We start from the raw sequence: 24,738 nt of genomic DNA on the forward strand, positions 1-24,738 counted from the left end.
TCTCTTGTGATGCATAAAGCTAAACATGCTCATAATGGAACACGTCCAGAAAGGCTAACAACAAACTGTGCATCATGTGCAGGTTTTTCTTGCACGTATTTCTCCTAAGAACATCTGTACACTGAAGAAACTGGCAAACAATTTATCTTATTAGTCAGAAGTTTCCAAAAATATTTATTCCCTAAACTTATTGAAACAACCTTTGTTTACAAAATGTTTTAAGCTGGAAAATAGCTCGCTGGAATTCAGAGGTAAATTGTTCTTCTCAATTCATATCGAGAAGATGCTACACCATGCTGAGTTGATGAGCACTAATATTAAACAGCCTATTTTAACTGGGTGTATACAGACAGAAGGAAAGATACCTGCAGGTGCTTTACAGCTTTAAAGTAAAAAACCAAAATATATGTTTAGATATAATTAAAGGGAAAAAACTAGGATTTTTTTTAAATGTCTGTGATACAAGAAACACTGCCATCAAGTGGCTGTGACATGGGTAGAGCTCCGTGCAGGTCTCTGCAAACAGCAGGTTGCAGGTACTGAAATCTTGGCTGCTTTGTAAGTCTGTAGTAGGACAGCATTATCTTCTTTGTATCTACAGGACAAAAAACTATCAGATTACAGTTACACTCTTCAAAAAGTCTTGTGAACATTTTTATCAGATTTTCAAAGTTCTCTCGTGCCTAGAAACTCCTGTAGAGGCCCTGTGACCTATTCAGAGATTGTTGAACCATCTAACCCCTATCAGGCATATGTTAAAAGCACTCCTCTGTCCTTACCGGGATGCCAGGCAATCCTTGATCTCCAGGGAATCCTTGAGGACCTGGCTCACCCTGGCAAGGGGGAAGAGACAAACACAGTAAATCACTGCCTGTGAAAGCAAGAGCTTCCCCTACCCACCCGCCATGCCCCTGACACCTAAAGTAAGGCCCTGTAATTTGTTTGTCAGCAAGTACATGGGGTTTGTGTCACCATGTCCCGGATCAAGGGGCTCTCAGCACAGTGCTGGTGCATCCTCTGGCCACTTCCCACGGCTTCAAATGCCACTGCCTGGGAGCTGCTGCTCTACTGTCCCCAACTGCTACAAGTCAAACTAGAGGCATTTCACATTGTCATCTAGGAAACTGCAACATGCACAGTGCCTCATGAAAGCAGTAAAATAACACATGATGAGACAGCAATGTGTTCACAACTCTGCTTACAAACTCCAGAGTGAGCCCAAAGGAATGGGGTTTGTTTGAGCCTCACCTCACTCTACCGTAAACTGACCAAGTACAACAATCTCTCTCATGACTTTATGCAGGGGCTTAGGCAAGCTCAGACTGGGCTCCCAAACCAGCCTGTATAAGTCCCAGATTAATTCAGTGCACCTAAATTTCACGTGTCTAGAGGATCTTTAGCTCAAGGACCACACAGCTTTTATAAAAACACTGATGGCCTAAATACACATCTCAGTAATAACAAAGTAAAGGTGAAAAAATCTGATTATTTCAGAGTAGTGTGCACTAAGGCAAAAGAGCTGGAGCTTCCATTTATTTTTCTAAATTGATTTTTTTGCTTCAGCTGACACAGCTTCACAGGTCCAACAAAAACAAACTACAGTTCACTTATTTTTAGGATTAATGACAAAAACTTTTAAATAGCTTACAGATTTCTCCTTCTGAGAGGTGTGTATTCTCTAGTGATCCACAATGCTCTGAGCTATGAATATTTTTATTCAATAACCATTTGACAGAATAAACTGGTACAGAAAATTTTTTTGATGTGGAAATATAACAGCTCTCACTGTACAGTAATTTCGTTCATTCTTGAATGAAGGAGCATAGAGAGGGAGAGGGTTTGTAAACTGAATTTACAGACCTTTTCTCCTTGCTTCCCCTTTGGAAATCCCATGAATTCCAGTATTCCAGTGGATGGTGGGGGACCTGGAGGCCCAGGCAGCCCTACATCTCCCTGTAGACAAAAGAGGAAGATATTGACGTAGCAGACCAAGTTTAATTTTCTATGAAGTGGCCTACAAATCAGAAGAAAAACCACTTTAATTATATCTCATGTATACAGATCTGTGTGCCTGAATGATAGCATGGGAGTTTGGTCATGGGAATCAAAAGATCAGATGGAAAATCAGGATGAACAAAATGCATCTGTTTCCAAAGCCTTGTGGGTATAAAACATGGCAAGAAAAAAAAAGGCTCAGCTTTTGAACCAACAGGAAAACATTCCAGAAAAGCTTTGGGGAGAAACATGAAAGAAAAGAAGAGAAGGAACAACTAGAATTGTAGAATGCTGAGAGCCAATTTTAACATCAGCAGAATCAAGTCCCAGATTGAGACTTTAAGAAGCCCCATTTTGCCTGTGTAAATTCTGACACAGACTGCAGGACCCCCCTTTAGGATAGGGAGACTATAAATGACACACCAGTTGACCCAAAGAATGCAATGAAAGCCAGTAAGAATGAAGTCAGTGGAATAATTCAATAAAAAAGGTGATGGTCCAAAGAAACTGCAATGTGAAGATCCAAAAGATGTCAAAGGACCTCAGGCCTTGATAACCATGAAAGTAATGCACTGGTTGAGATTTTCCCCTTCTTCCTCTCACCCAGAAAAGACTCCCATCCTTTTTAGTGCACCAACAAATGAGGAGCCAGCAAGATTCTTTAGCAAGATTTGAACTGTCAGCCAGTTCAGGAGAAGAAAACAAAAAGGAAAAGAAGAAAATGCTAGAATCTAGCCACTTTCTAGAGGATCAAGCTATGATGGAGCTCTAGAGTATAATTTCATGCTCTTTCCATAATAAAACAAGTTTCACTTGCCTTTTCTCCTTTCTCTCCTTGAAAGCCTAATCCCATGTTACCCTAGGAGAGAAAAAAAACCATGGGTGAAAGAATAATAAAACAACAGCAACACCACCACCACTATCATCTAAGCCCACAGCACTGTTAAACCCCCAAAAATTAGGCGTAAAAAGAAAAAGGAAAGGTAGCTACTTACTTTTGGACCCGGTGGCCCAAGGGGACCCACTGGACCCTAAATGTAAACAAGATCAAGATGTTACTCCTTTTGACTTAATTAGGATGCAAAAAATTGGAGCAATGCTGGGATCTGCAGTGATACCTGAACCTTTCTTGCCTCCAAAGCAAAAGCAAGACACGTGCTCTGAAATCTTCAGATCTCTCATAGCACAGTTCTTTGGCACCGTCGTCAATTAAGAGAAAACTTCAACTTAAACCCAACAAAAATGTAGTTTGGCTTTACCTTTACTGAATAGAAATTCTCTTGTAGGATCTTGACAAAGCACCTCTAACATAGCTTGTGACAACAAAGGCTCCAAACATCAGAGACCAGCCTGTTCCCCCAGGCCCTGTGATGAGGAGGTGCTCAGGACAGGGTAAGAGGTGTTTGCAGAGAGCACCGCAGAGCTCTGCTGGAGCCCTCGGCCGTGTTTGCTGCTCTGGATGCTCCAGAGAGGAGCCTTTGCTCTTGTGATCAGATTAAACTACCTGAGACCAAGCATCCTATAGTAGAAGTCAGCTGTGCTCAGTCCTTTCAGGTGCACAGGCACTTTTGCTCATTGTCATGACACAGAGACAAGAAGGGGAAACTGTCAACAGTTTGAACTGTTCTATCAACAAGTGCAACAGCTGAGGTCTCTTACCTGAAAACCTGGTAATCCTATAGGGCCTGCAGGACCTACTGGACCTGGAAAACCTTTTGGGCCCTATAAAAAGAACAGAGGACAAATAGAGAATATGTACCATTTACCTCATCAAACCCCCTCCAAAGTGAGTCTCAGGAAACATTAAGTAATATGCCCTAGTTAAGTATGCCAATTCAAATATTAAAACAATTTATTTCATATGATTAGATGTACTTTGAAAATCAACGGTACAGAGTTCAATGGTAGAAGGGAGTCTGATTTGAAAAAGGAATAATGAAATAGATAATAGGAAAAATTGGACTTCTACCATAATGTGGATCCACTCATACCCTTACAAATCTAGAACTGCTTACTGGTATCACACATGTAAATACACTTCCCACTAATTTGAAAAGGGTCCTTGAGAACCAATACCTGAAAATGTACCTACTTAATATTCTTTAAAATCAGTATGTCCCATATTAAATAACTTACAGGAACTCCATCCAATCCAGGAAGACCATTTTCACCCTAAAAATCATAAAAGCATACATAAAAATTACACAACATTATTACAACAAACTATAAGGAACATCAAGCTTTGCATAGATAGAAATATTTGCTGTTAGTTAATATTAGATCAAGTATAAATGGGAAAATATCTTGAAATCTGTGCTTCCATATTTGAATTGGATAATGGAGACCTCTAGAGAAATTAGAGCCATTTTATTTATGTGTAACAAGAGAAAATAAAGTGGCATAAAAAATATTAATTACAAAACCACTGAAAATACACTATAAAAACTTTTATAATAAGAGTGCTATAAAATATGCAAAAGCATACAATCATAATATGAAATTACCTTTATTTCCCATAAACACAGAGTAAATTAATAAAGATCTATTTGACTTGTATGAACTTATGAGTGTATATAATGTGGATAGAGTTTTAGAGGAGTTCCTAATTCTGACCAGCAAAGTCAGTGTGAGAGGCTTATATCACAGAGTGAATTTTTAAATATTTTCAGTATTTAATGAAGCATGTATGCAAACCAAGAAAGGGACTGATAAATTTCTAGTACCTTTGAGTACAAGAAACACTGGGAGGCAGCTGGAATCTCACAGTAGAAGTCATAAAATGCACTGAAAAGTAACAGGATGAGCAATGTCCCAGCATCCCAGTATGGGATGAGCAAGATCTCTTCAAAAACCGAGCAATTCCAGGTTCTGAGAGTATTCTGTATTGTCATTAATGAAGTTATTACAAGGCCTTTTCCACAGCTCCGCACTGGACTGATACCATGAGCAATCAAACCTGCAGTATCAGCCCTGCAACCTGTGGCACATCAAAGAGTTGCTTGGTACTGCATTTTCTCCTGTGTGGTGACAAGGCTTACCTTTAATCCTTTAAGACTGCCTTGAGCAAAAACAGGTTCTCCTTTAAGGCCTTTTAGGCCAGGACGACCCTGTGTTAAAAAAAAAAAAGAAAAGTAAAAAATAAATTTCTTGAAAAAATACTGCTTTCATTTTGAAAGAATCTCTAATTAGCATAATGAACAAGGCGAACTCCTGGCTCCAGTTAACTGTAAAAGTACCACTGCTGCTTTGTCAGAAGCTGTGCTATTATGAGAACTAAAGACTTCCTGCAGCTTTAGAAAAATAAGGTTCTGCAAACATTTGCTCTGGTATTTTCCTGTTTATACTAGATTTCCCTTTCATTTTAGGCCTTTGACAACCTTAGATCCTATTTGAACCTGTCTGACATGGTGTAACTCCCCTCTTCATATACACATCTGTGCCATTTAGAGGGACCTTGGCAGGCTTGAGGGATGGGCCCACGTAAACCACATCAAGTGCAAGACCCTGCAACTGAGTTGGGGCAACCCCAACCACAGATTCAGGCTGGGCAATGACTGGATTGAAAGCAGCCCTGGAGAAGGACTTGGGGGTATTTGTGGATGAAAAACTGAGCTGTCAGTGTGGGTTTGCAGCCCAGAAAACCACCCATATCCCAGGCTGCATCCAAAGCAGCGATGGCAACAGGTGAGGGAGGGGATTTTATCCACAGGACCTTCATTTTATCCTCAGAGTGGATAAGAAAATTGAGCTCTAACAATGCTAATAAACTTAGGGTTATTTGGGTTCTTCCTTGGCAGTTACTTCTCCAACGTCACAAAAAGCAAATCCTGGTTTAGTGACTACAGAACACCACATTTGAGTTGGGACATACAGGCAGTCCAGGTAGGCCAGGAAACCCATCTGGTCCAGAAATGCCAGGACTCCCAGAGGTACCATTGCAGCCATCGAGGCCAGGCCGGCCTCTAGGTCCAGACTGCCCAGGATGACCCTGTGTAAAGGAAATAAGAGAGAATGACTGACAGGATCCATTATTTTATTAGTAATACTGTTGTCCCCAGAAAACTGATATCTTCCTTCCAAATGGCAACACAAACCAAAAGAATTGCACAACTCCCAGCCAAGTTCAGCGTATGGCAGACTGCAACAGAATGAGCTTCTTCAGCCAGCTTTGTTTATCCTCCCTAAAGGTTAAATCCTAGAACATTGGCTGCATTCATCCCATTACCTTTTTCTCCAAGGGACAGTCTTCTGGAGTACATTACTTGTGCATGAGTAGGTCCCAAAAGGGCAATACTCATCCCACAGCAGTGTGAACCATATGGAATGTAACAGTGTAAAACAGCACGCAAGGGTGCACCTGACACCAGGAATGGAACTTGCTCATGTGAAGGCAAGGGCAGAGGCAGACTCAACAATACAGAGCATTTATAATTCCAGTCTGCTTAGAGTTTCAGTGACTTCTATTCCTCTCCAGTGTAGATTCTTTCTTTTAATAGATCAACAGATGTTAAAGCTCCAGCATCAGGCCATTGAAGCAGAACAGCTTTATTTCTTATATTAAACACAAGTCCTTAGGCAAAGCAACTGGGAGAAAGATCTAATTAAACTAAAAACATATTTTAAAAAGTACTTGCAATGGCCAACTATTAATCAAGCAGAGCAAAATACAATTGTACCTAATTCTGATTTCACATGTCTTTGGCCCTGGTATAGCTCTACTAATTTGACTGGAGTTTACTCAACACGGTACTGGTGCAAAGGAGATCAACGTTTGAGACTTCAGGTACTTTTTCTTCAGTGCCATATCAGTATGTGAGGGCAGGAGGCAGAAAGGCAGAACTGTCAGTCACATTACCCAAGTTTCAAGCAGCTCCTTATTCTATACTGCTTTTCCTATAAATGAGTCCTGTGGAACTCAACAACATTGTTTTAAGGCAAGAAGGAAAATTTAACTTTGGAAGATAGTATCTGTAACTTGACAGTTCTCTCCCCCCTCTGTACACGGTGATCTTGACTCATCCCAAAAGTACTTTTGTTTGATCCCAAAGATTTGTCCTTAAGATATGGCACTAACCAAGCTATGACTCACATTAGGAAAGTGAAAAAAAACCAAGCATGGATAAAATGGAGATAAAGCAGAACATTAACAATCCTTCATGCCTGACACTTAAAATAAAACACATTTGCAACACTAAAGGTCTTCCCAGTCCAAGCCAATAGCATATGCTCTGATGAAACTCAATGAGAACTTTGCAGTAATATAAAGCCTTTTATCTAAGGATCTTTAAACCCCTTGGGAAAATGTGGGAATGCTATAATCTTAATTTTATAGATGGGAAGCTGGGGACACACAGTAGCACAGTGACTTTCTCAAGGATGCAGGGCAACTTAGGCCATAATTATGTGAATACTCAAGCTGATCACTGGTCTCAGCTGCTGCCAGGAGGGCTATTGCACATTGCTGCTTACTCACACGTACCTCCTCCCTGTGCTGGCAGAGTAGGAAACAAACAGAGCAGAGAAATAACTGTTCTGCTTCTTAACAGAGTTAATTTTCAGTCAGATGAGGTCCTTGGTCCAGCTCATTGGGCAACTGCACTGAGACTTGTGCCAACAAAATCGAGAATAACCTGATCTGCTTTCTGTCAGTCAACAAGGTACGAACTGAATGAATGTCAAATGTGTCTCAACTACCAGATTAAGGCAACTCACCTAGACAAATATAAATTTGAGATTTAACAAGGAATGGAATGAAGTCATCCAAAAGCATTACCATCAGAGACCACTGCATTAACAGTACCAGCTGCTCTGACGATTAGTCTGTTTGTCAAAATACCCACATGTGGTGTGCAAGCAGGGACTTGCCAGGCCCTCGTAAAGCCCTGGATTAGGCTGAAGCAGCAATTTATTGCCACTTACATTTGTCTTTTAGAAATTACTTAATTAATTTGATCCATGCAGGATGTCATAGCCAAGAGCATCAAGTCTCTGAAAGGACAGGAAGTGACTGCAGAGGGAGGCCAGAGTTGTCAGTGTCTACCAGGTCTTTCACTTTGTTTACAGCATCAACAAAACCAGGAGCTATGTGGGACAAGTGCACATGGATCTGGTTACAGCACAAGGTGACCAGCTGCAAGGTTTAGTGAAGCTGTAAGGGCCAACATCTGCCCCTCAGAGTGAGACAACAGGGAGCCAAGCTGCTCCAGCTTTCGTGCTGGCCGAGAGCCAGCCCATGGCAGGCAGCTGTCGGGTGACCCTCGTCCTGAGAAACGCTTTGGGTGAGATCTCCTAACTCTCAGCCTGTAAGTGGCCCAAAGGACTTTGGTATCCTCTTAAAATGTGAGGGGCTCACAGAGAGAGGACATAAAGTATGCTGATCACAGTGATTTCTTACATGTGCTAAATAAATCTGTGCCCCTGTCACTTAATCCCATGGCATCCATGTCCATGGTTCTGAGCCAAAGCATAACACAGACTGACACACAAGCACATATACACACATTCTCTGTCTTTTGCTTTAGGAAAACAATCCACAGGATTTCCTACTTTAAAGCTAGTCTGAAATCAGAGTTCATAATGTTTTAAGACCCTTATCTGAGGAGATACTGAACACCCAAAACTGACTTCCTTAGGAGTTGCTAAGTCCTACCTAAAAAGAACCTTTTTCCCAGGGGTTTAAAATACTGATTCAACGAGCTGTTTTGACCTGAAAAAGTGCTGGTTAATAGTTTCATTGCTCTCACCTCCTCAAATTCCTGTTTTGGCAGATGTGCCAATTGAACACAAGCACCTCAACTGACTAAGGCAGAAGACTTTCACACACTTTACTTATACATGGCAAGGTGATTAACTTACAGATCTGAGTTAAAGCACAGGCTGGAGAGATGCTTGTGCTCTCTGTTCTCACAAAAGGAGGCATTCGGTGTGAGACAGATAAGGAAACTCGAACTGATTAGCTGGGCCCTCCTTTATCTGACTCTTGCTTGTACCCTGACACTGTGATCCCAAGGGGCCTCTTTTCTCAATCAAACAACAGAAAGGCAATCCCAACATGAGAGCTCAACACATATTTAAACACAGAGAAACAAATGCAATTAAGGACAAATACAAAACTAATTGAATAAACAGTTTCATGGGTTGCAAAGGAAAGTGGCCTTTCTCCAGCCATCACCAAGTGCTTGCATTTACTCTGGGAAGATCACAAAACTGCCTCTTCACATAGCTCTGGCTTTCATGGCACAGAGAAAGGCTCACTTATCATAAAAATGTTTCCTTCTAGAACTCCTTGGACAGTTCATGAAAAGCTAGATACATCTCCCAGCTTCAGTTCCAGCCTTTGCCAGAGGTGTCCTTGAATCTTGTCCTACAGGAAAAAATAAACTTCCCAAGTAGGGCTAAGGATTTGAGGGCTTCTCCTACAGCATGACACGAAAGTCTAGCAATAAACACATGTAGCTGCTGTATTTACTAGGTTAAAGGGATTAGTCAAGCCAGCTGCAAAAACATGATTTACTTGCCACCAGCATTCCCCAAGGGAACTCTGTGGAATACCACTTCCCTTAAGGTCAACAGTGGGATTCCCCTCTGAATAACAGCCTTGTCCCTGGCCATGACTAAACTACACCTGCCCACACTAACATACCTGCATACTACAAAGAATCTCTCTTCATATTTAGATGTGCAGAGATAGCAATATATTTTCACTTCTCCCATCTTTCTCACACACACGTGCTCTCTCCTTTGCTCTGCATTTCACACATCCATATAAAGTGCCTATATTTGTATACACTTCACAAAAAACCTAAGTTACTCCCTACCCTGAAATGTAATGGCAAAAGTAAAAATATTTACTCAAGTGGTGGTGGTTGCTATTTTCACCCTACAATGGAAGCATTTTCAGTGACTACAGTGTGAACAGTATGAACAAGTTTCCCTTTCCCCTTTTCTGCCCTGCAGTTGTGGCACAGAAGACCCACAGTGTTGAGAACCTTGCTGTTCATGACCAGCAAAAATCTGCCTCTTTCCCATTCACCCACCTGCAGAATGCTGCAAAGCAGAGTAGATCTGCATATGCTGGAGGCTTTGAATCCTCTCATCTCCCTCCCCTGCACTGTCTCCTTGGAATGCCTGCTGCTGACAACTACCTGGCAAAAGCTGTTGCTGTATCTCTGCCTCCCCTCATTGTTGGGAATCCCCTTTCTCCAGAGCCTCATCTGAAAAAATACCCTGAGAACAGCATGTTCCCACAGTGTGTTCAATTAAATTAAGTATTATGGGAACAGCTTGTTGTCTTCAGACCTAGACAGTTGGCTGGTGGTAAAACAAAAAAAAAAAAAAATAGCAGCAAGGGAGTAGAGCAGGAGAGAAAACAGGCAAGGATGAGCAGAGGGGGAGTGAAGGACAAGGGCCAGGAAGGAACTGGAAATCAAACCAGCTCATTTACAAGGCCAACTGTGCATTTTCAGCCAATCTATCACAACAATTCAGTTTTTGATAGGAAGTAAGAAAACAGAGCTCAACTGTTGGAGTTCCTGGCCAGCTGAGAAAGCACGGAAGATGAGAAAGAGTATGAGTGATACACAGGATGGAAAAATGCCATCAAAAAAATAAAAATAATTCTAGTATCAGAAGGAGAAAGCAGGATGAGCCAAATAGCGTAGAAAGAGGAAGAAAGTTTGGGGCAACTTCTAAAGGTGATCCAGTCAAAGTTCCCCTGAGATACAGCTAGATGTCTTCACAAAAATCACTGGAGAAACCAAAGCAAAAGAAAGCTGGCCAAAACACTCTAGGCACATAATTTTTAGTAAACTCTCACTAGAATGTAAAGTTCTAAAGAATGAAAGAAACCAAAAGTTCCTGATGGTCAGGGAAAGTGGTTACCTGCCTGTCACCTGATCTAAACCAGGACTAGAACCTAGAAGAGAAGTAAGGATTGTCTCATCACTATTTTCATTCATGTCACAGCAAAAGATGATTGAGGGAGACCTGGTAACAGCTATCACATACAAGAAGGCTACTACAAAGTAAAAGTGAACAATCTTCTCACTGTGTCCCTGATCAGTAACATAAGAACTAAGAGCTTTAAACTGGAGAAAGAAAGACTGAAGTTAGGTTTTAGCAAAGCTTTTCTAATAGAGAAGTTAGTCTCCACCATCACAAGGTTTTAAGAATTGGTTAAGAAACACATGCTGAAAATGGCCTGTAGCACAGCTGATCATGCCTGTTTGACTCCCTGAAGTCCCTTTCAATTCTGCAGGTCTATGGGTTTATGATACAGTGTTTTCTAGACAGTGCTGAGGGACCATGGTGCTGAAAGAAAAGCTAATCAATTATGCAAATGATCCCCATGTAGCTCAGGCTCACTTTCTGATATGTACCAACTTCCTATTATCTTACAAAACAGCATGGAATCACCAGGTAGATTAACAAACACGGCTATTTTCCTCCAGAGAGAAGCAAGCAATTTCAAGGTACACTATGCATGTGCTAAGACAGTCTTATCATGTTCAGGTGCTTTTGGTTGTGTTTAACATTCTGGTGATTTATATTTACATATGCAAACTTACTGGGATCCCGTTGATGCCCTGAAATCCGGGAACTCCCATTGGACCCTGAAGAAAGAGAGTACACATTATATTTCACTTCATCGGTCTGTATATTTCAGTTACCTGTGAGATGTTTTTCAGTCTTGGACTTCTGCTTTCAAAATCAAAAGGAGCAAACTATCTCATGCAGATTCTCTCTGATCACAGGGGTCAGTGAAGATAGGAACTGAGCATCTGAGTCTGACTGGACGCCAAATGAGTGCTTCAGGAATGTTTTAATCAGGCAATTTAAAGTAAAAATATAATCTCCTACTGCACATCTGGAGAAAACAAGATGTCAAGAAAATAAACAATCTGCTATAAACTTAACCCTTGACTTTCCAAGAGTTTCAACAAGACTTACATATTTTTCTGTCTATACTTGGATAGGACCTCCAGAGATATGCAGACCACTGCATTAAGTTCAGACTGCCCAAGCTGCAGGTAATTACCACACTTTGTTGCTCTGCTCTGGATAGTAGCATAACAGACTGATAAGCAGAATACCCAGTCTAAATTGTTCTTGCTTTGGAAAGGTAAAGTATATTGCTCCCAAAAGGGATGAAGAGAGAGAGAATCTTATGGCATGTTGGTATTGCATATGTATCATTTCAGGGGATAGAAACAGTTCTGGAGTAAATGGATTTTTTTCAGTACAAAGAAATTGCTTCCAATCTTGCACATTGCATTCATTGACACCTACACCTTATGGGCTATTCCATTTATTATGGCATGATTTATCATACTCTTTTTGTTAGAAATAACTTTGCACCTGCAAAACTGGACTGCAGATTTTGTTTAGTACCCATTCTTTTTGCTTTTCTAGACACCAACCCAGGATCCTCTACACAGGAACCAGCTCTGTGTCTCCCTGAATAAAGTGTGAATAAAACTCACCTTCCCCTGGGCATGTGAAGAGACAGACTACTTGCAACAGCAATACTCATTTGGCTGTGGTTCACCTACCAGGATGGCTACACAGTTAGCAGCTTTAGCATCTGTATTCTCATTCCAAAATAAATACAGACAATTCTCTAAAGATTCTGTTGAAATACCATTGTGTTTTTACCCCTGGACAGATAGCCCAAGATTATCTTTATTCACTCAAAAATACATAGAAGGCCATAGAACTATTGCAGAGCCAGAAAAATCACCATTGAGCCTACCTTGTCACCCTTCTGTCCAGCTGGTCCAGGAGGGCCCACTGCTCCTCTCTCACCTTTTGCTCCAGGCAAACCTTCTGGCCCAGTAAATCCAGGTGCTCCTATTGGTCCTGGAAGCCCAATCGGTCCTGGTCGACCCTAATATGCAATAAAAACCAGTCAATGCACCATGTCTACGAACTCCTTTGTAATTACTCTTTCCAACTCAATTTTTAATGCAATTTGATACCTCTCTGGGTAGTTAGGACATACTGAAGTTTTCCCTGTTCATTCTCAAAGACTGCCCAAAATCACAGAATCACCCGGTTGGAAGAGACCTCTAAGATCATCGAGTCCAACCCGTGCCCTAACACCTCAACTAAACCATGGCACCAAGTGCCACATCCAGGACTTGAGATGGGGCCACACCAGCACGGAGCAGAGAAGGACAACCACCTCCCTCGACTGGCTGGTGATGTGCTGAATCATTACTGTTGGAAAATTCCTCCGAGATTATATCCAGCCTCTGACTGAATACCACCATGCACACTAAACCATACTGCCAAGTGCCACACACGCTCATTTTTTGAACACTTCCAGGCATGGTGACTCCACTATGTTCGTTCTTAAGCACTCTTGCAGTGAGGAAATTTTTCCTAATATCCAGCCTGAGTCTCCCTTAGCACAACTCGAGGCTATTTCCCCTTGTACTATCGCTGGTTGCCCAGAAGAGGCTGATCCCCACCTCACTACAACCTCCTTTCAGAAAGAGATAAGGTCCCCACTGAGCCTCCTTTTCTCCAGGCTAAACAAGCCCAGCTCCACCAGCTGCTTCTCATCAGACTTGTGCTCCAGACCCTTCAGCTGCTCTGCTGCCCTTCTCTGGACACGCTCCAGCGCTCAGTGTCCGGGGTCACACTAAGAGATGCCCCTTTCCCTGGAAGATGCCGAGCGCAGGAGGAGCAGCGCGCTCCGCGGGCCCCCGCGGGTGCAGTGCCGGGCGCTGCCGGCAGATGGCGCGGGCCCCGCGGGGACCCGCTGCGGGCGCCGCCGCCGTCCCCGGCTCGGGAGATGCCCTCGAGTGCCGGGCACCGCTCCGTGTCAGCGTGTTCGCACTTCCCTTCGGGGTCGTGTTGAGAGAACGTGAAAGAGATCAGTCTAAGGCCCCAAAGTATCAGCAGAAAATGCAGTTTATAGCTGTGCTTTCCACAGGCAAGGCAATCAGTGGATAACACAAAGTTAACCGTGTAAAGAATCAAGCCTCACACTAAAAGATACAGAACGGAGGAGAAAGTTAAAAAAACCCCACACCACACAATTCCCCCTCCTTTTAATTCCCATGTCCATGGAAGTGTGTTTCCCTTCTGTTTCCCTAACTCCGTAAAACAGCAGAAGGAATGCAGCTCCCTGCTGCAAGTGTTTTAGTAATCTCAGCTGGAAACGCACAAAGTCCTGACTCCATGGCTTGGCAGGTAAAAGACTTTTACTGTTAATTTAAAAATGCGTTGTTACATGTTGAAAATCAAGCAAAGTGAAACAAACTGTAATTGATTTTAAAAATTCTTATTCCAGGATCATTTTTTGTACCTGTTTAGGCTAAAATATTTTTTCCCATATTCCATGTGTCTTCACTGCTGGAGCAGTTTTCTTTTAACTGCAACAATTCTCCCATATCACTCTTTCATTTGTGATTGTTTCATCCTGGCCTTTTAACTGAGGGCAAGTGCATGTTTGATATTTCATACCTTTTCTGTCTAGACACTGTCCATAGTGTGCACTTCCAGAGGCACAGACTCACACCTGAAAAGACTTTCGATTATTTTTAGCCTTCTTCACTCTGGGCTAATTTTCAGTGGAATCCTTTATATTGCAAACTATATAATCAGAACATTAATCCCCAAATCTTCAGTGGTCCCTGGCAACCATCCACAACAAGAAACATGTTAAAAATCACATGCTTAGCTCTCACTTTAAAAAGTTAAAGCTGAGACTGAATTTCCCATAATCACAAGCAATTCAGAGGCTTTCAGGCAACAATTCACTTAAAACACATGGGCTGTGGACTGTTTACCTCGAGGCAACACAGCAGTGCTGAGGCGTAACCTAAAAATGGGCACATTACACTTACAAGCAGCCACCTCCCACAAAAGAAATGGCATCCAAGAGTCCACCAAGGTTTGTAGAGAAAACACAATGTGAATTCCTCATTTGTTTGAATTGCTAATACTTCTGTACGCCATTAGTTTGATTGCCTGGTTAATGACAGTGTTTCACAATGACTGGAACTGATGGGAATTAACATTTTAGGAGGCTTTTGTTCTGCTCTGCTGCAGGTGGCTCTGAGAAATATATCTAGACTGGGGAGTATAAGACCAGCAACTACACCTTCTGCTTGTGTTTGGATGAGCAGCGCTCTGACAGAATTATTAAACACATTCTCTGTGATTTCAGGGCCCACAGCTAAAAAGCTCTCTCCTGCCTTAGTGCCCTACAAGAAAGATTTTAACAGCACTTGAAGATTTCGTCCAGTGCCTTAGAGTGTCACTAAAGCATAAGGACACAGTAAAGTGCTTCTAATATCTCTGATAATGTGATTATGCCATGATAATCAGGCTCTCAAGAATTCCCACTGTTTCTTTTGAAGCCTGTGTGGATGGAAATCATGTTTTCTATGCTGAAACAAAGGACTTGCCTCCACTGCTAAAAAAGCAGCATTTTTCATCACTCAGCAGCCCTCCCATGAACTGTTCCAAGATGAGCGCGTTATAAAGAGCAGGCACGGTGGCATGCAGGAGAAATTCGAGGATAACAGCACAATGAAGACTCAGGTTTTACCATAAGGTAAACTTACAGAGTTCAGTGCCAGGTGGAATTTCTGTCCGACCTCAACGAGCTTACCTAGTCTTTACTGTGCTTTGGCACCAGGATTGCTCTTACTTATCCAAAGGATAAAAAGAATAAAACATCTCTTAGCAGTGAGGACAAGCTGAAATATAAAATGTGGATGACATCAAACAAAAACTACAACGAATCAACAGAGCTCCCTATTTTAAATCTTTAATGTTTAACATACATAGTACAGTAACCTGCAGAAAAGCCATTAGTAATTAATGCAAGTGGTATCGTTTTGGTTTCCCAGCTGCATGACAATTGTTTTTAAAAAGAGGAAAATTATAGAATGCTAAAAACACCAAGCAATAACAAAGCCAATGAAATTACTGTGACTTGTGAATGTTCTCTCAAATGCCCACTAGAATTTCATTTATTTGAAAGCTATGACCTGCATTCTCAAACATATTTGTGCACCAGGCTTTTATAATGCAGCAGCAATAAATGAGATGCCTGTCTGTCTGTAATGAAGATGATGCTGGTAAAAATAGCATTATTTTTTAATATACTTGGGCGTTTTCATGGATAATTTTGGATTCTGACCAAGTTTGCATCACAAGTTCAGCACAAATCATATGCATCTGTTCAGCTCATATCCATTGCAAAACATTACAAATACACAGCTGGCTCAGACATTCAGCTTTCCATTCTCAATGTGTGGTAAGCAAGAGCAAAAAATGCCTGGAAAAGGAACCTCCCATTGCTTCTGAGTCACCACGCTGCAGAAGAAGGTAAAACCAAACAGCCTGAAAGTGTAATTTGATGGCAGTGTCTTTCAAGATGGAAAAGGTTCTGCAACATGTACCTTCTTCCTCATACCCTTTTAATTCATCTGCATCCCAGGATGTCATGAGGAAAGGTTTGTACGATGGGTAATGATGGGGCCCCTCTGCTGCTGCACAATCAAACACATCACAATTTCTCTATTGTCCCTACCCCTTTTGCCAACTCTAATACCCCACATAAATTTTCACCCACTGAAGCAGAGCTGATACACGTAGCACTGCAAATTCCAAACGGTCTTTTATTTCCCATTGCCTCTGTGAGCTTGGAGAAGAAAGTGCAAATCTATTTGATTTGCCACTGTGCAAAAGAACACATGTGGAAGTGGTATGGAACCATTGGACAATGCCCCTTTATTTCAGGGATGAAAAAACAAGCACATACTTACTTGGGGAGCAATTCTACTGGCCTAAGTCACTGTCAAATACCAACACAGTGATTCATCACCATAAAGGACACTGGAACCCACTAAGATAAATCTAGCAGCTCTGGTAACTAAGCAGAAAATACTACTGATCAGGAAGGGCAGAACTGATCCCTGCTTTTGTTAGTAAATTTGTAGACTGCCATATTTCAAGCAGCAAAGCACTATTTATTTTCAAAGCAAAATAAGGAGCCTGTATATGAAAAGAGCAACTGAATTTAAATACACTCATGTTTTCTGAAACTAACACGATTACTTCTCTATGAGAATTCAGTGACCACATTTTTTAAAAGGGTCTTATTCACATTCTCTATTCCTTCACCCATTATTTCCCCCATAAAACATGTTTTATTGACACAAAAGATTGCTAGTGAAATATTTACTTCATGAGCAAATGCTTTGTAGCTTGAAGAATCTTTTGCTTGTTTGATTTCATAAAGGTGAACCAAACAGCCAACCATTAACTCATTATGGCCCTAAAAATTCATGTTCTCATATACTGCACACTCTAAGCCTGAAACTTATAAGGAAGATCTATGTACCCGATTCCCATGTTCATACAGGACAGCCTGTACAAGGGACTAGTCCCTCAAATGTTCTGTCACACAGATTGCATGTTCCATTTAAACCAGGGACATTCTCTCTGATGAGAGACACCAGGTCACAAAAGCAGACACAGGAATCTTGCCGAGCTCGGGTGAGGGGTCTGTCGGTGACTTACCAGTGCAAGGCAGCCGTCTCCAGTGTGAGCAGCACAGCCTTGGGCCAGCCTTCAACCTTCTACCTCCATTTCCTCCCTTCTCCTCTTCGGTCTGCCCTGCCTTCACAGCAAGATTCCTGCAGCAGTGGTTCTCTCTTACTAGATAGTGAGTGGAACAACAGAGTCCTGCTCTCAACTGGGGCCCCACAGTTCTACTGTAATAATAATAATTACTGATGAAAACCCCTTCACTATTTTCCTAAATTACAGGTCAGGTATCCAGTGCCCTGCTCACATTCCAGAGTAAGTGATTATTCTCCCTACTGAAAAACGCTTTGTACTTTTAAAGAAAATTATTCTTCAGTTTTTCTTCTGAAAACTTAGGGGAAGTCCTGTTCAAAATGGCTTCTTTATTTCTGTCATATAATTTACTGTTCCTCTACACAGCTTTTTACCTACACAGCATGAGAATACACAAAACTGTATGTGCATGCAGAAATAATGGACCAGAAAAAAATCCTATGCAACAACAATCCTGCTTCATTCAGCACCTTCCCAAAAATGTCATTGTTTGGGTTTTTTTCTGCTTTGTTGTCTGTTTAAGGAAAGATAGTAATTTTTTTTTTCACTTAATTTTAACAAAAGAGACAACTTTTTTCATGTACCATGTGAAATTCTTTAGTATCACAATGCCTTTCAGAAGTTTTCTGTTTATGCAAAGCAGCCCTTGGCATGCTCACACTGCCAACTGTCACGGCTGCTCTGGTCATCTCAGGACCAATTTTTAATGTAGTAATGAGCAACTGCAGGCTGGGTCTCACAACAATTTTCAATTTTAGTTAATGTGATAAACTCCAATTTCAAAAAATACTTCTGTTATTTCCACTAAGCCTGATTAGACATGACTGCAAGTAGAAAATCTAGGTGATAAAAAAAATGTGTATGTATGTGTGTGTATATATATGGTTTTAGACCCTATTTTTTAACTGCCTAAAAAAATTAATGAAATCTGATTCCATAAATTATTTGATGAATGCCATATTTCAGTAACAAAGTTGCAATGGATGGTTTACCACATTATAAATACAGAACTGTATATGAACCAAAGAAAATTTTTAAGAATATCGTTATTTTAAAATCGGATATTTTTATCTAGGAGAAGTTTGTTCCTTGGAATGCTCGATTTCCAGTTAAAAGTTTTCATGAAACATCCTGATCCAATCAATTCCACATATTTGCTATTCTATTTAAAACACACAAAGAGACCACATACTGTCATCTTTTTCCCCACCATGGACAATGCCAGGAGTGACTCAATATTAACTGAGAGCAATTATTCCATTTTATACTTCATAACTTTTTGAAGCAACTACAAAAAATGTACAAAAGTCAAAAGGGATGACTTTAACTTTGATTGCTTTTTTGCTTTGATGTTGTGAAATGTCCAAGTTAGATAAGAAAGTAAGCTCATGTGGAAAGGTTCCAGGCCACAGAGAGCACAGATAACATGAAAGCCCCTTGTGGGCTGTAACATCTGCATGAGAGATGCACCAGCGAGGCGACAGCCTTCCTGTGCTGAGCTCCAGAGAGGAGGTGAGCCACGTGTAACACCACAGCAATGATGGGCACTACAGGAACAGAAAGATTTTAGTCATGGGGATTTTTTAAAATAAAGAACGAGCAGCAGGATTTACAAAGCAGAGTGATGACTTACACTGTATTTCAATTAAACAAATAACTGATGTATGAAAATTATGAGCTAAAGCTTATTTTTAAGGAGCTACATTATATAGTTGAGTTACATTTACTTGCCTTTTTCATGATCATCAGTCAGAATTATGCCTTTTTTTGAGCAGAAAAAAATACTTGCAGAGACTAGATCCTGACGAATTGCATCCCAGAGTATCATCATAGCAGAGGTGATCACCCCTGAATCCCCAGCTTACCCACTGTTTGTTTAAGCCAATTGGCCGTGAGCCTCAGGTGATACGTGGTCGTCTGAGATGAAATTTGCTATTTGCCACAGCAAAAGCTTTTTTTGCTACCCTGACTGATATCTTTACGGCCTTTTTGTGTTTTAAACTGGCAGAGCAATACAAGGTTCATACACAAATGGAGACAATTTATGTAGACAGCACACGAGACTGACAATGGGCACTCCTCTGAAATCATGCACATGTTTAAGCCTGAATTAGAGGCAGCTGAGAAAATGGGGCATGAAGGAGGAGGTGACATTGGCAGGAACTGCTCCTATACCTCATGGAGCTCTGGCACTACGTTACACTCATCAACATTCAAAAAAAATAGGGCTTATATTGAAATACTCTATTATGAAATCTTAACAAAAATGTTGAAGAAAGTGAGGTCTAACTGACTTCAATTTACTTATGAACTAAGTTTTGTTTTTTATTATTTAACAAAAGAGCATAGTGCAGCCAAAGATTTGAATGGTTTATGAGATTTTATGGTCTTTTGCAACCCCAGTTCATATTCTCTCCCTCAAGCCTTCAGTGCCTAATCTCTAAAAAATGTTTTAGAAAGCCTTTACAGTTCCCCGACCTGTTCACATAGGACAGCAGCTGTCATAACATCTTCCTGCCCTTAATTGAAGAAAGAGAATTTCTGAGTATTGTGTACATCTCTTGACAGCAGAGTAAGTCCTGAGCTGAATTTTAATACAGAAGAATTAGTTATTTCAGAAGAAAACACAGGGTTCCCCTAGGCCTTCTTTCCATTTTCCTGATAGCTGTACAGGAAAGTAGACAAGGTAGCATATGCAAAGTATTTTCCTCCCCAGGATGACAAGTCATCTCTGGTGAGAACATGGCAGTGGAAATGACCAAATGGCAGCTCCTTGGCAGTCAGTCCCCAAAAGGGGAGATGGGTAGAATGAAAAGTGAGGGTCACAGCCCCTCTCTCCCCTGGCTCTGGTTGCCATGAGTACATATATCTGTATATGTTTATGTACTGTCTTTCCAACCCATTTGGTAAGATCAAGCAAGTTACTGCTCACAAGACATTTAAAGGGGTTTTACTTGACTTATTACTGAGGAAGATACAACACTAATCATAGATATTAGACAAGTCTCCTGGGGAAAACAGATGTTGAATCATAGTAACTTCATGGGCAGCCACATCAGGACTGCCGCCCACAAAACCACAGCTTCTGACTGTCCTTAAGATACACCCTGCAACACACAACTTTCAGGGATCTGCTATGGGCTCATGAGGAAAGAAGAACAGGTAGTGTTGTGTTATTTTCCCTTCTACTTATCCCTAGCACCCCAGAGAACAAACCAAAAAAGCCCAATGTGTTTCTAAAGAACTCTTTAAGTGAACAGTGACAACGAACTTGCTCCCTCCCCCTCTGGCTGGCATTTCCAAGCAGCCTTCCTCATGGACTCAAGTGACAGAAGATTCATTGTTACAAAAAAATGTTGTCAGTAGAAAATTAGCTGTATTAAGTAGTGTACTGAACAAGTGAAATCCTGCCAGTGTCAGGCCTGTTAAGACTATTAAAAGGACATTGTATCTAGAAAGGCAGGGAGGGTTCAGCCACATGCTGAAGCCGAACAGACTCCAAACCTCCACAGGATCTGCTGTGTCCAGATTTGTTAATTTGCTTTGGGCTCCTCTCCAGTTCTTTCCTTTACAACAAACCCATTTTTAAAAATTTCTAATTCCCCTTTGCAAGCAAAGGCTATGAAAAGTTAGTGCTTCGTCAGAGACTAAACAGGGATATGGGCAAAGAGTAGATCTAGCAGGAAGTGACTGCCCGTAGCCAATACGCTATTCCTTAGCAGATAGGATGGTTTGGGCTTCCCTGTTGCACTGAGGGGCAGAGCTGCTGTCACACATCCCACACAGGCACTGCCCATGGGAATCCTGGCTGTGCATGGAGAAAGGGACAGCTTCACTCTGTAAGAGCAGCAGGACTGGCACAGCTCAGCGGGCAACTCACGCTTCCACACACAGGGAGGGAGGGGAGGCGAGGCAAGGGGAAGGGAACTGGTATAAAAAGACCAAAAGTACCTCTCCATTGGCTCACAATTTCTGATACACCATTATACCTACACGTGACTACCCTCCTCTTTCTGCCTGGGAACTGGAAATCAAGCACAGTCAAGACATGTCCTGCTACCCCAATTATGCAGAGATAAGGAGACAACTCAGAGATAAGGAACAGACCCAGAAGTGTGAGAGGAAGATAGGGAAAAGGAGCTACGGAAGCCCCTTCTGCTCTGTGGATGAAACAGAGAGTTTTCCATTTCCCTCATGCTGTGGGAACAGAGATGTCCTCTTGTACCAGAACTTCCCCAAACACGAGATTTGACCAGTAAAGAAAGGAACAAAGATGAAGAAAACAGTAATGAAAAAAACAAGAACTCTTCGAGGTTTCCATGGACAGGAATAGTCACAGAGCTCTAGTGGTCACCCTTACCTTACATGATGCTTTCTTGGCCTTTCTAAAGGGCCTCATGCTGGAGACAAAAAGCAGGTCATGAATCTTTTAGAGCAACTTCACGCACTGGAGCTCTTTCTTGCAGTTTCATCTACAGATAAGCTATTCCCAGCTTTAGTTTCTATCAGCAACTAAACTAAGTTTCCAGCCTGATAATTTCCTGGCAATTATTCTGGGGAACTCATTTCCACAAGATGCATCTAAGACAAGCAATTTAAGAGTATTTTTACAGGAACAGCCCTACTGAGGGAAACACAGAGATGTACAAGAACAGTTGCAAAAATGTCAGTTAAAGACTTCAAGCAAAGATTTGATGTCTCATGCACTTCTAGAAAGAAATCACCCGTGAATCAACAGGAGCCAGGAAGAAGTTAAAGGGTACCAGTCTTTAGGACAATTATTTTGTGCTCACCAGCTGTGTTCCCTGCTAGGCACTGGAGTGGATAGGCAAGATCCTGCCCTAGTTTTTTCTGGGCTAGCAATAGGAATGTTCCCTCTCTTTGGAAAATTTTAGACCCAGATCTGGGGTATGCACTCTGGGCTAGGCTTATCCATACCCAGATTGCTGCGATGCCAAATCAGACCCATTTTTGAATTGTATTAAGGGGCTGTAGAAGTTCAGTGAAATTTCACTCAGTAAAGTATCTATTTATTGATAGTGTAATAAGAGCAAAAAGTGATAACATACAGCACATCTCAAAGGAGAGTGATCATTTTTTTCCATGGTAATTACTCTAGAGCAAAACCTTCTCTCAAAGGATCAAAACTGAGGATCATTTTAATGGAGATTTCAAAATATCATATTAATTCATTAATTAGCAGCAGTACCTCTACTGAAGCTATTACTTCCCAATTTTTCACACTTCTTACAGAAGTTTCCTATGTTGCTGTCAATCATCTCACAGTATTCCAGCTAAAACAGAACAACTTATCTTGGTTTCAATGCTGCAAAATTAACAACTAAGAGAACAATCTTTATATTTAACAGCTTGTCTTTGAATCTCCATAAAAGGTGCTCAGTCTTTTCTTACCACTCTTTGTGTATCAGCAGATATTCTAGTCAGTAATGTAGCTGCTCATATCAATGACATTTGTCTTGCTGCATTTTGCAATAAATTAAATATCGAGGTGAATTTGTTGCAGACACTACTTAATAATAACTAAAGTAATACAGATCTCTTCATATTTGGAATAAAACATAGCTGTGGTTTTTCAGTTGGTAGTAACATCATAATTAAATAAAACTTTTCAATTATTGTTATTGTGTTCTCCGTTTCTGCAGAATGTTAAGTGAATCATTAGAATATGAACAATAGAGATTTGGATCCCAAGCGTAACATTGGTATTCTAAAAGCAGATTTAAATGTCTGTATCCATTTATGCTTCTAGGAGTTTCTCTCAATTTGTCTCAAATTCCTGACAGAAAAAGCGTGTAAAATGCTGAGATAACTGAATCTAAAACCTGAACCTTTCCTCTAGCTTAGCTAGCAATCCAACTCACAGCCTAACCTATTCTGGACAACAATCTTATGACTGCTTTTTTGGCTCACTTTTATCATACTGGATTGTTCTATTATTTTTCTAATCTAATTATTCTATTACATTTCACTGTTACACAGAAAATGTGTATCTATAAATTGCCATAAGTTAAGCAGTGTTCCAGAAAAACAATCTTGTCTTTTTCCCTTTGTTCTTACTGCTGCATTACTATGTCCCTTCCCCTGTCCGATATCCAGTGTTTGTGCTATTACAACCAAATTAGTGCTTAGTACAATGTAAATCTGAAAGCAAGTCTGAGCCTGGAATCTGATATATGCAGCATGACTACCTCTAAGACCTACTACCATATCATGTATAACATGAATCATGCAGTGAATAAAGTAGCCTGGTTTTTTTTAAAAGAAAAGCCACAAAACAAACAACAACAAAAAAATGCCCCTCTACACATTAAAAAAAAAAAAAATCCATTTTAGTTACCAGACCGTGTTCCACATGCTAAACATTCTGTTTACAAGGGAGAAACACAGCAAAACTTCTCATTATGCACTAAGGTCATTCAGCCCCAAAGGATGCTTCTAGTTAGAAAGGCAGGCGGGGAAAGTAGGCCATGCACAGATCTGGCCAGTACAGGGTCAGCAGCAAACAATAGATTCCCTGCAAGCAGCTTCCCCTACATTTTGCCTCCCATAGCCTTCCCAGCATGTTCCTGGCACTTCAGAAAGGTCTGAGCGGCTTTCCTTGCACAGAGTTCTGCTAAAAGCAAAGTATCTGTTGGAACAGATAATACTAGTCAAGATTTAAAACTCAGATGGGAACCATCTCATGCTTATTCAAGATAGCAGATTTAGAACAAAACCTCTTCCCAGAGACCTATTACACAGCAGAGCTGAGGGGAGCTTTGCAAACATGTAAACAATTCACTTTAAAGGAAAAAATGAAGTCTGTGAATTCTCATCTATACATTGCTTGGAAACATACAGACCAAAGCAGGAGTGGAGAGTAGTAGACGTCTGCAAATCTACAAACATAACATTTGGAGAGATTCCAGTTATCTCTAGAGGCTTAAGCAGAGCGGGTCCAGGCAAAATTTTACTGCAGTGCTTGATAACATGAAGCGCCAGTCAGTCAGTGGCTGGTTTACTGGGCAGTGTCAGAGAATAAACTGCAATTAGTAAAAATAACTTCAAACCAAAGTCTAGGAGAGAAGAAAATAGAGGATTTTTCACTTGTCCTATATAAATGTTACATATTAATCAAGA

The 24,738-nt window shown here is 41.0% G+C and overlaps 1 protein-coding gene across 2 annotated transcripts in view; it reads right to left on the reverse strand.

The window, feature by feature from the left end:
- Positions 1-24,738, reverse strand: part of COL4A6 (collagen type IV alpha 6 chain) — a 119,574-nt gene that overhangs the window by 28,789 nt on the left and 66,047 nt on the right. For both annotated transcript variants that reach the window (XM_042028837.1, XM_042028830.1), the window contains exons 4-13: positions 12,746-12,880; positions 11,562-11,606; positions 5,867-5,983; positions 5,034-5,102; positions 4,132-4,167; positions 3,655-3,717; positions 2,991-3,026; positions 2,813-2,854; positions 1,861-1,953; positions 780-833 (exon numbers count right to left, since the gene is read on the reverse strand). In XM_042028837.1, the coding sequence (XP_041884771.1) occupies positions 780-833; positions 1,861-1,953; positions 2,813-2,854; positions 2,991-3,026; positions 3,655-3,717; positions 4,132-4,167; positions 5,034-5,102; positions 5,867-5,983; positions 11,562-11,606; positions 12,746-12,880 (690 nt within the window). The remainder of the gene's footprint in view (positions 1-779; positions 834-1,860; positions 1,954-2,812; positions 2,855-2,990; positions 3,027-3,654; positions 3,718-4,131; positions 4,168-5,033; positions 5,103-5,866; positions 5,984-11,561; positions 11,607-12,745; positions 12,881-24,738) is intronic.

This window comes from Corvus kubaryi, unplaced genomic scaffold (genome assembly GCF_017639235.1).
Source record: "Corvus kubaryi isolate FWS band 111438036 unplaced genomic scaffold, C.kubaryi_AGA036_p1.0 130, whole genome shotgun sequence".
NCBI lineage: Eukaryota > Metazoa > Chordata > Aves > Passeriformes > Corvidae > Corvus > Corvus kubaryi.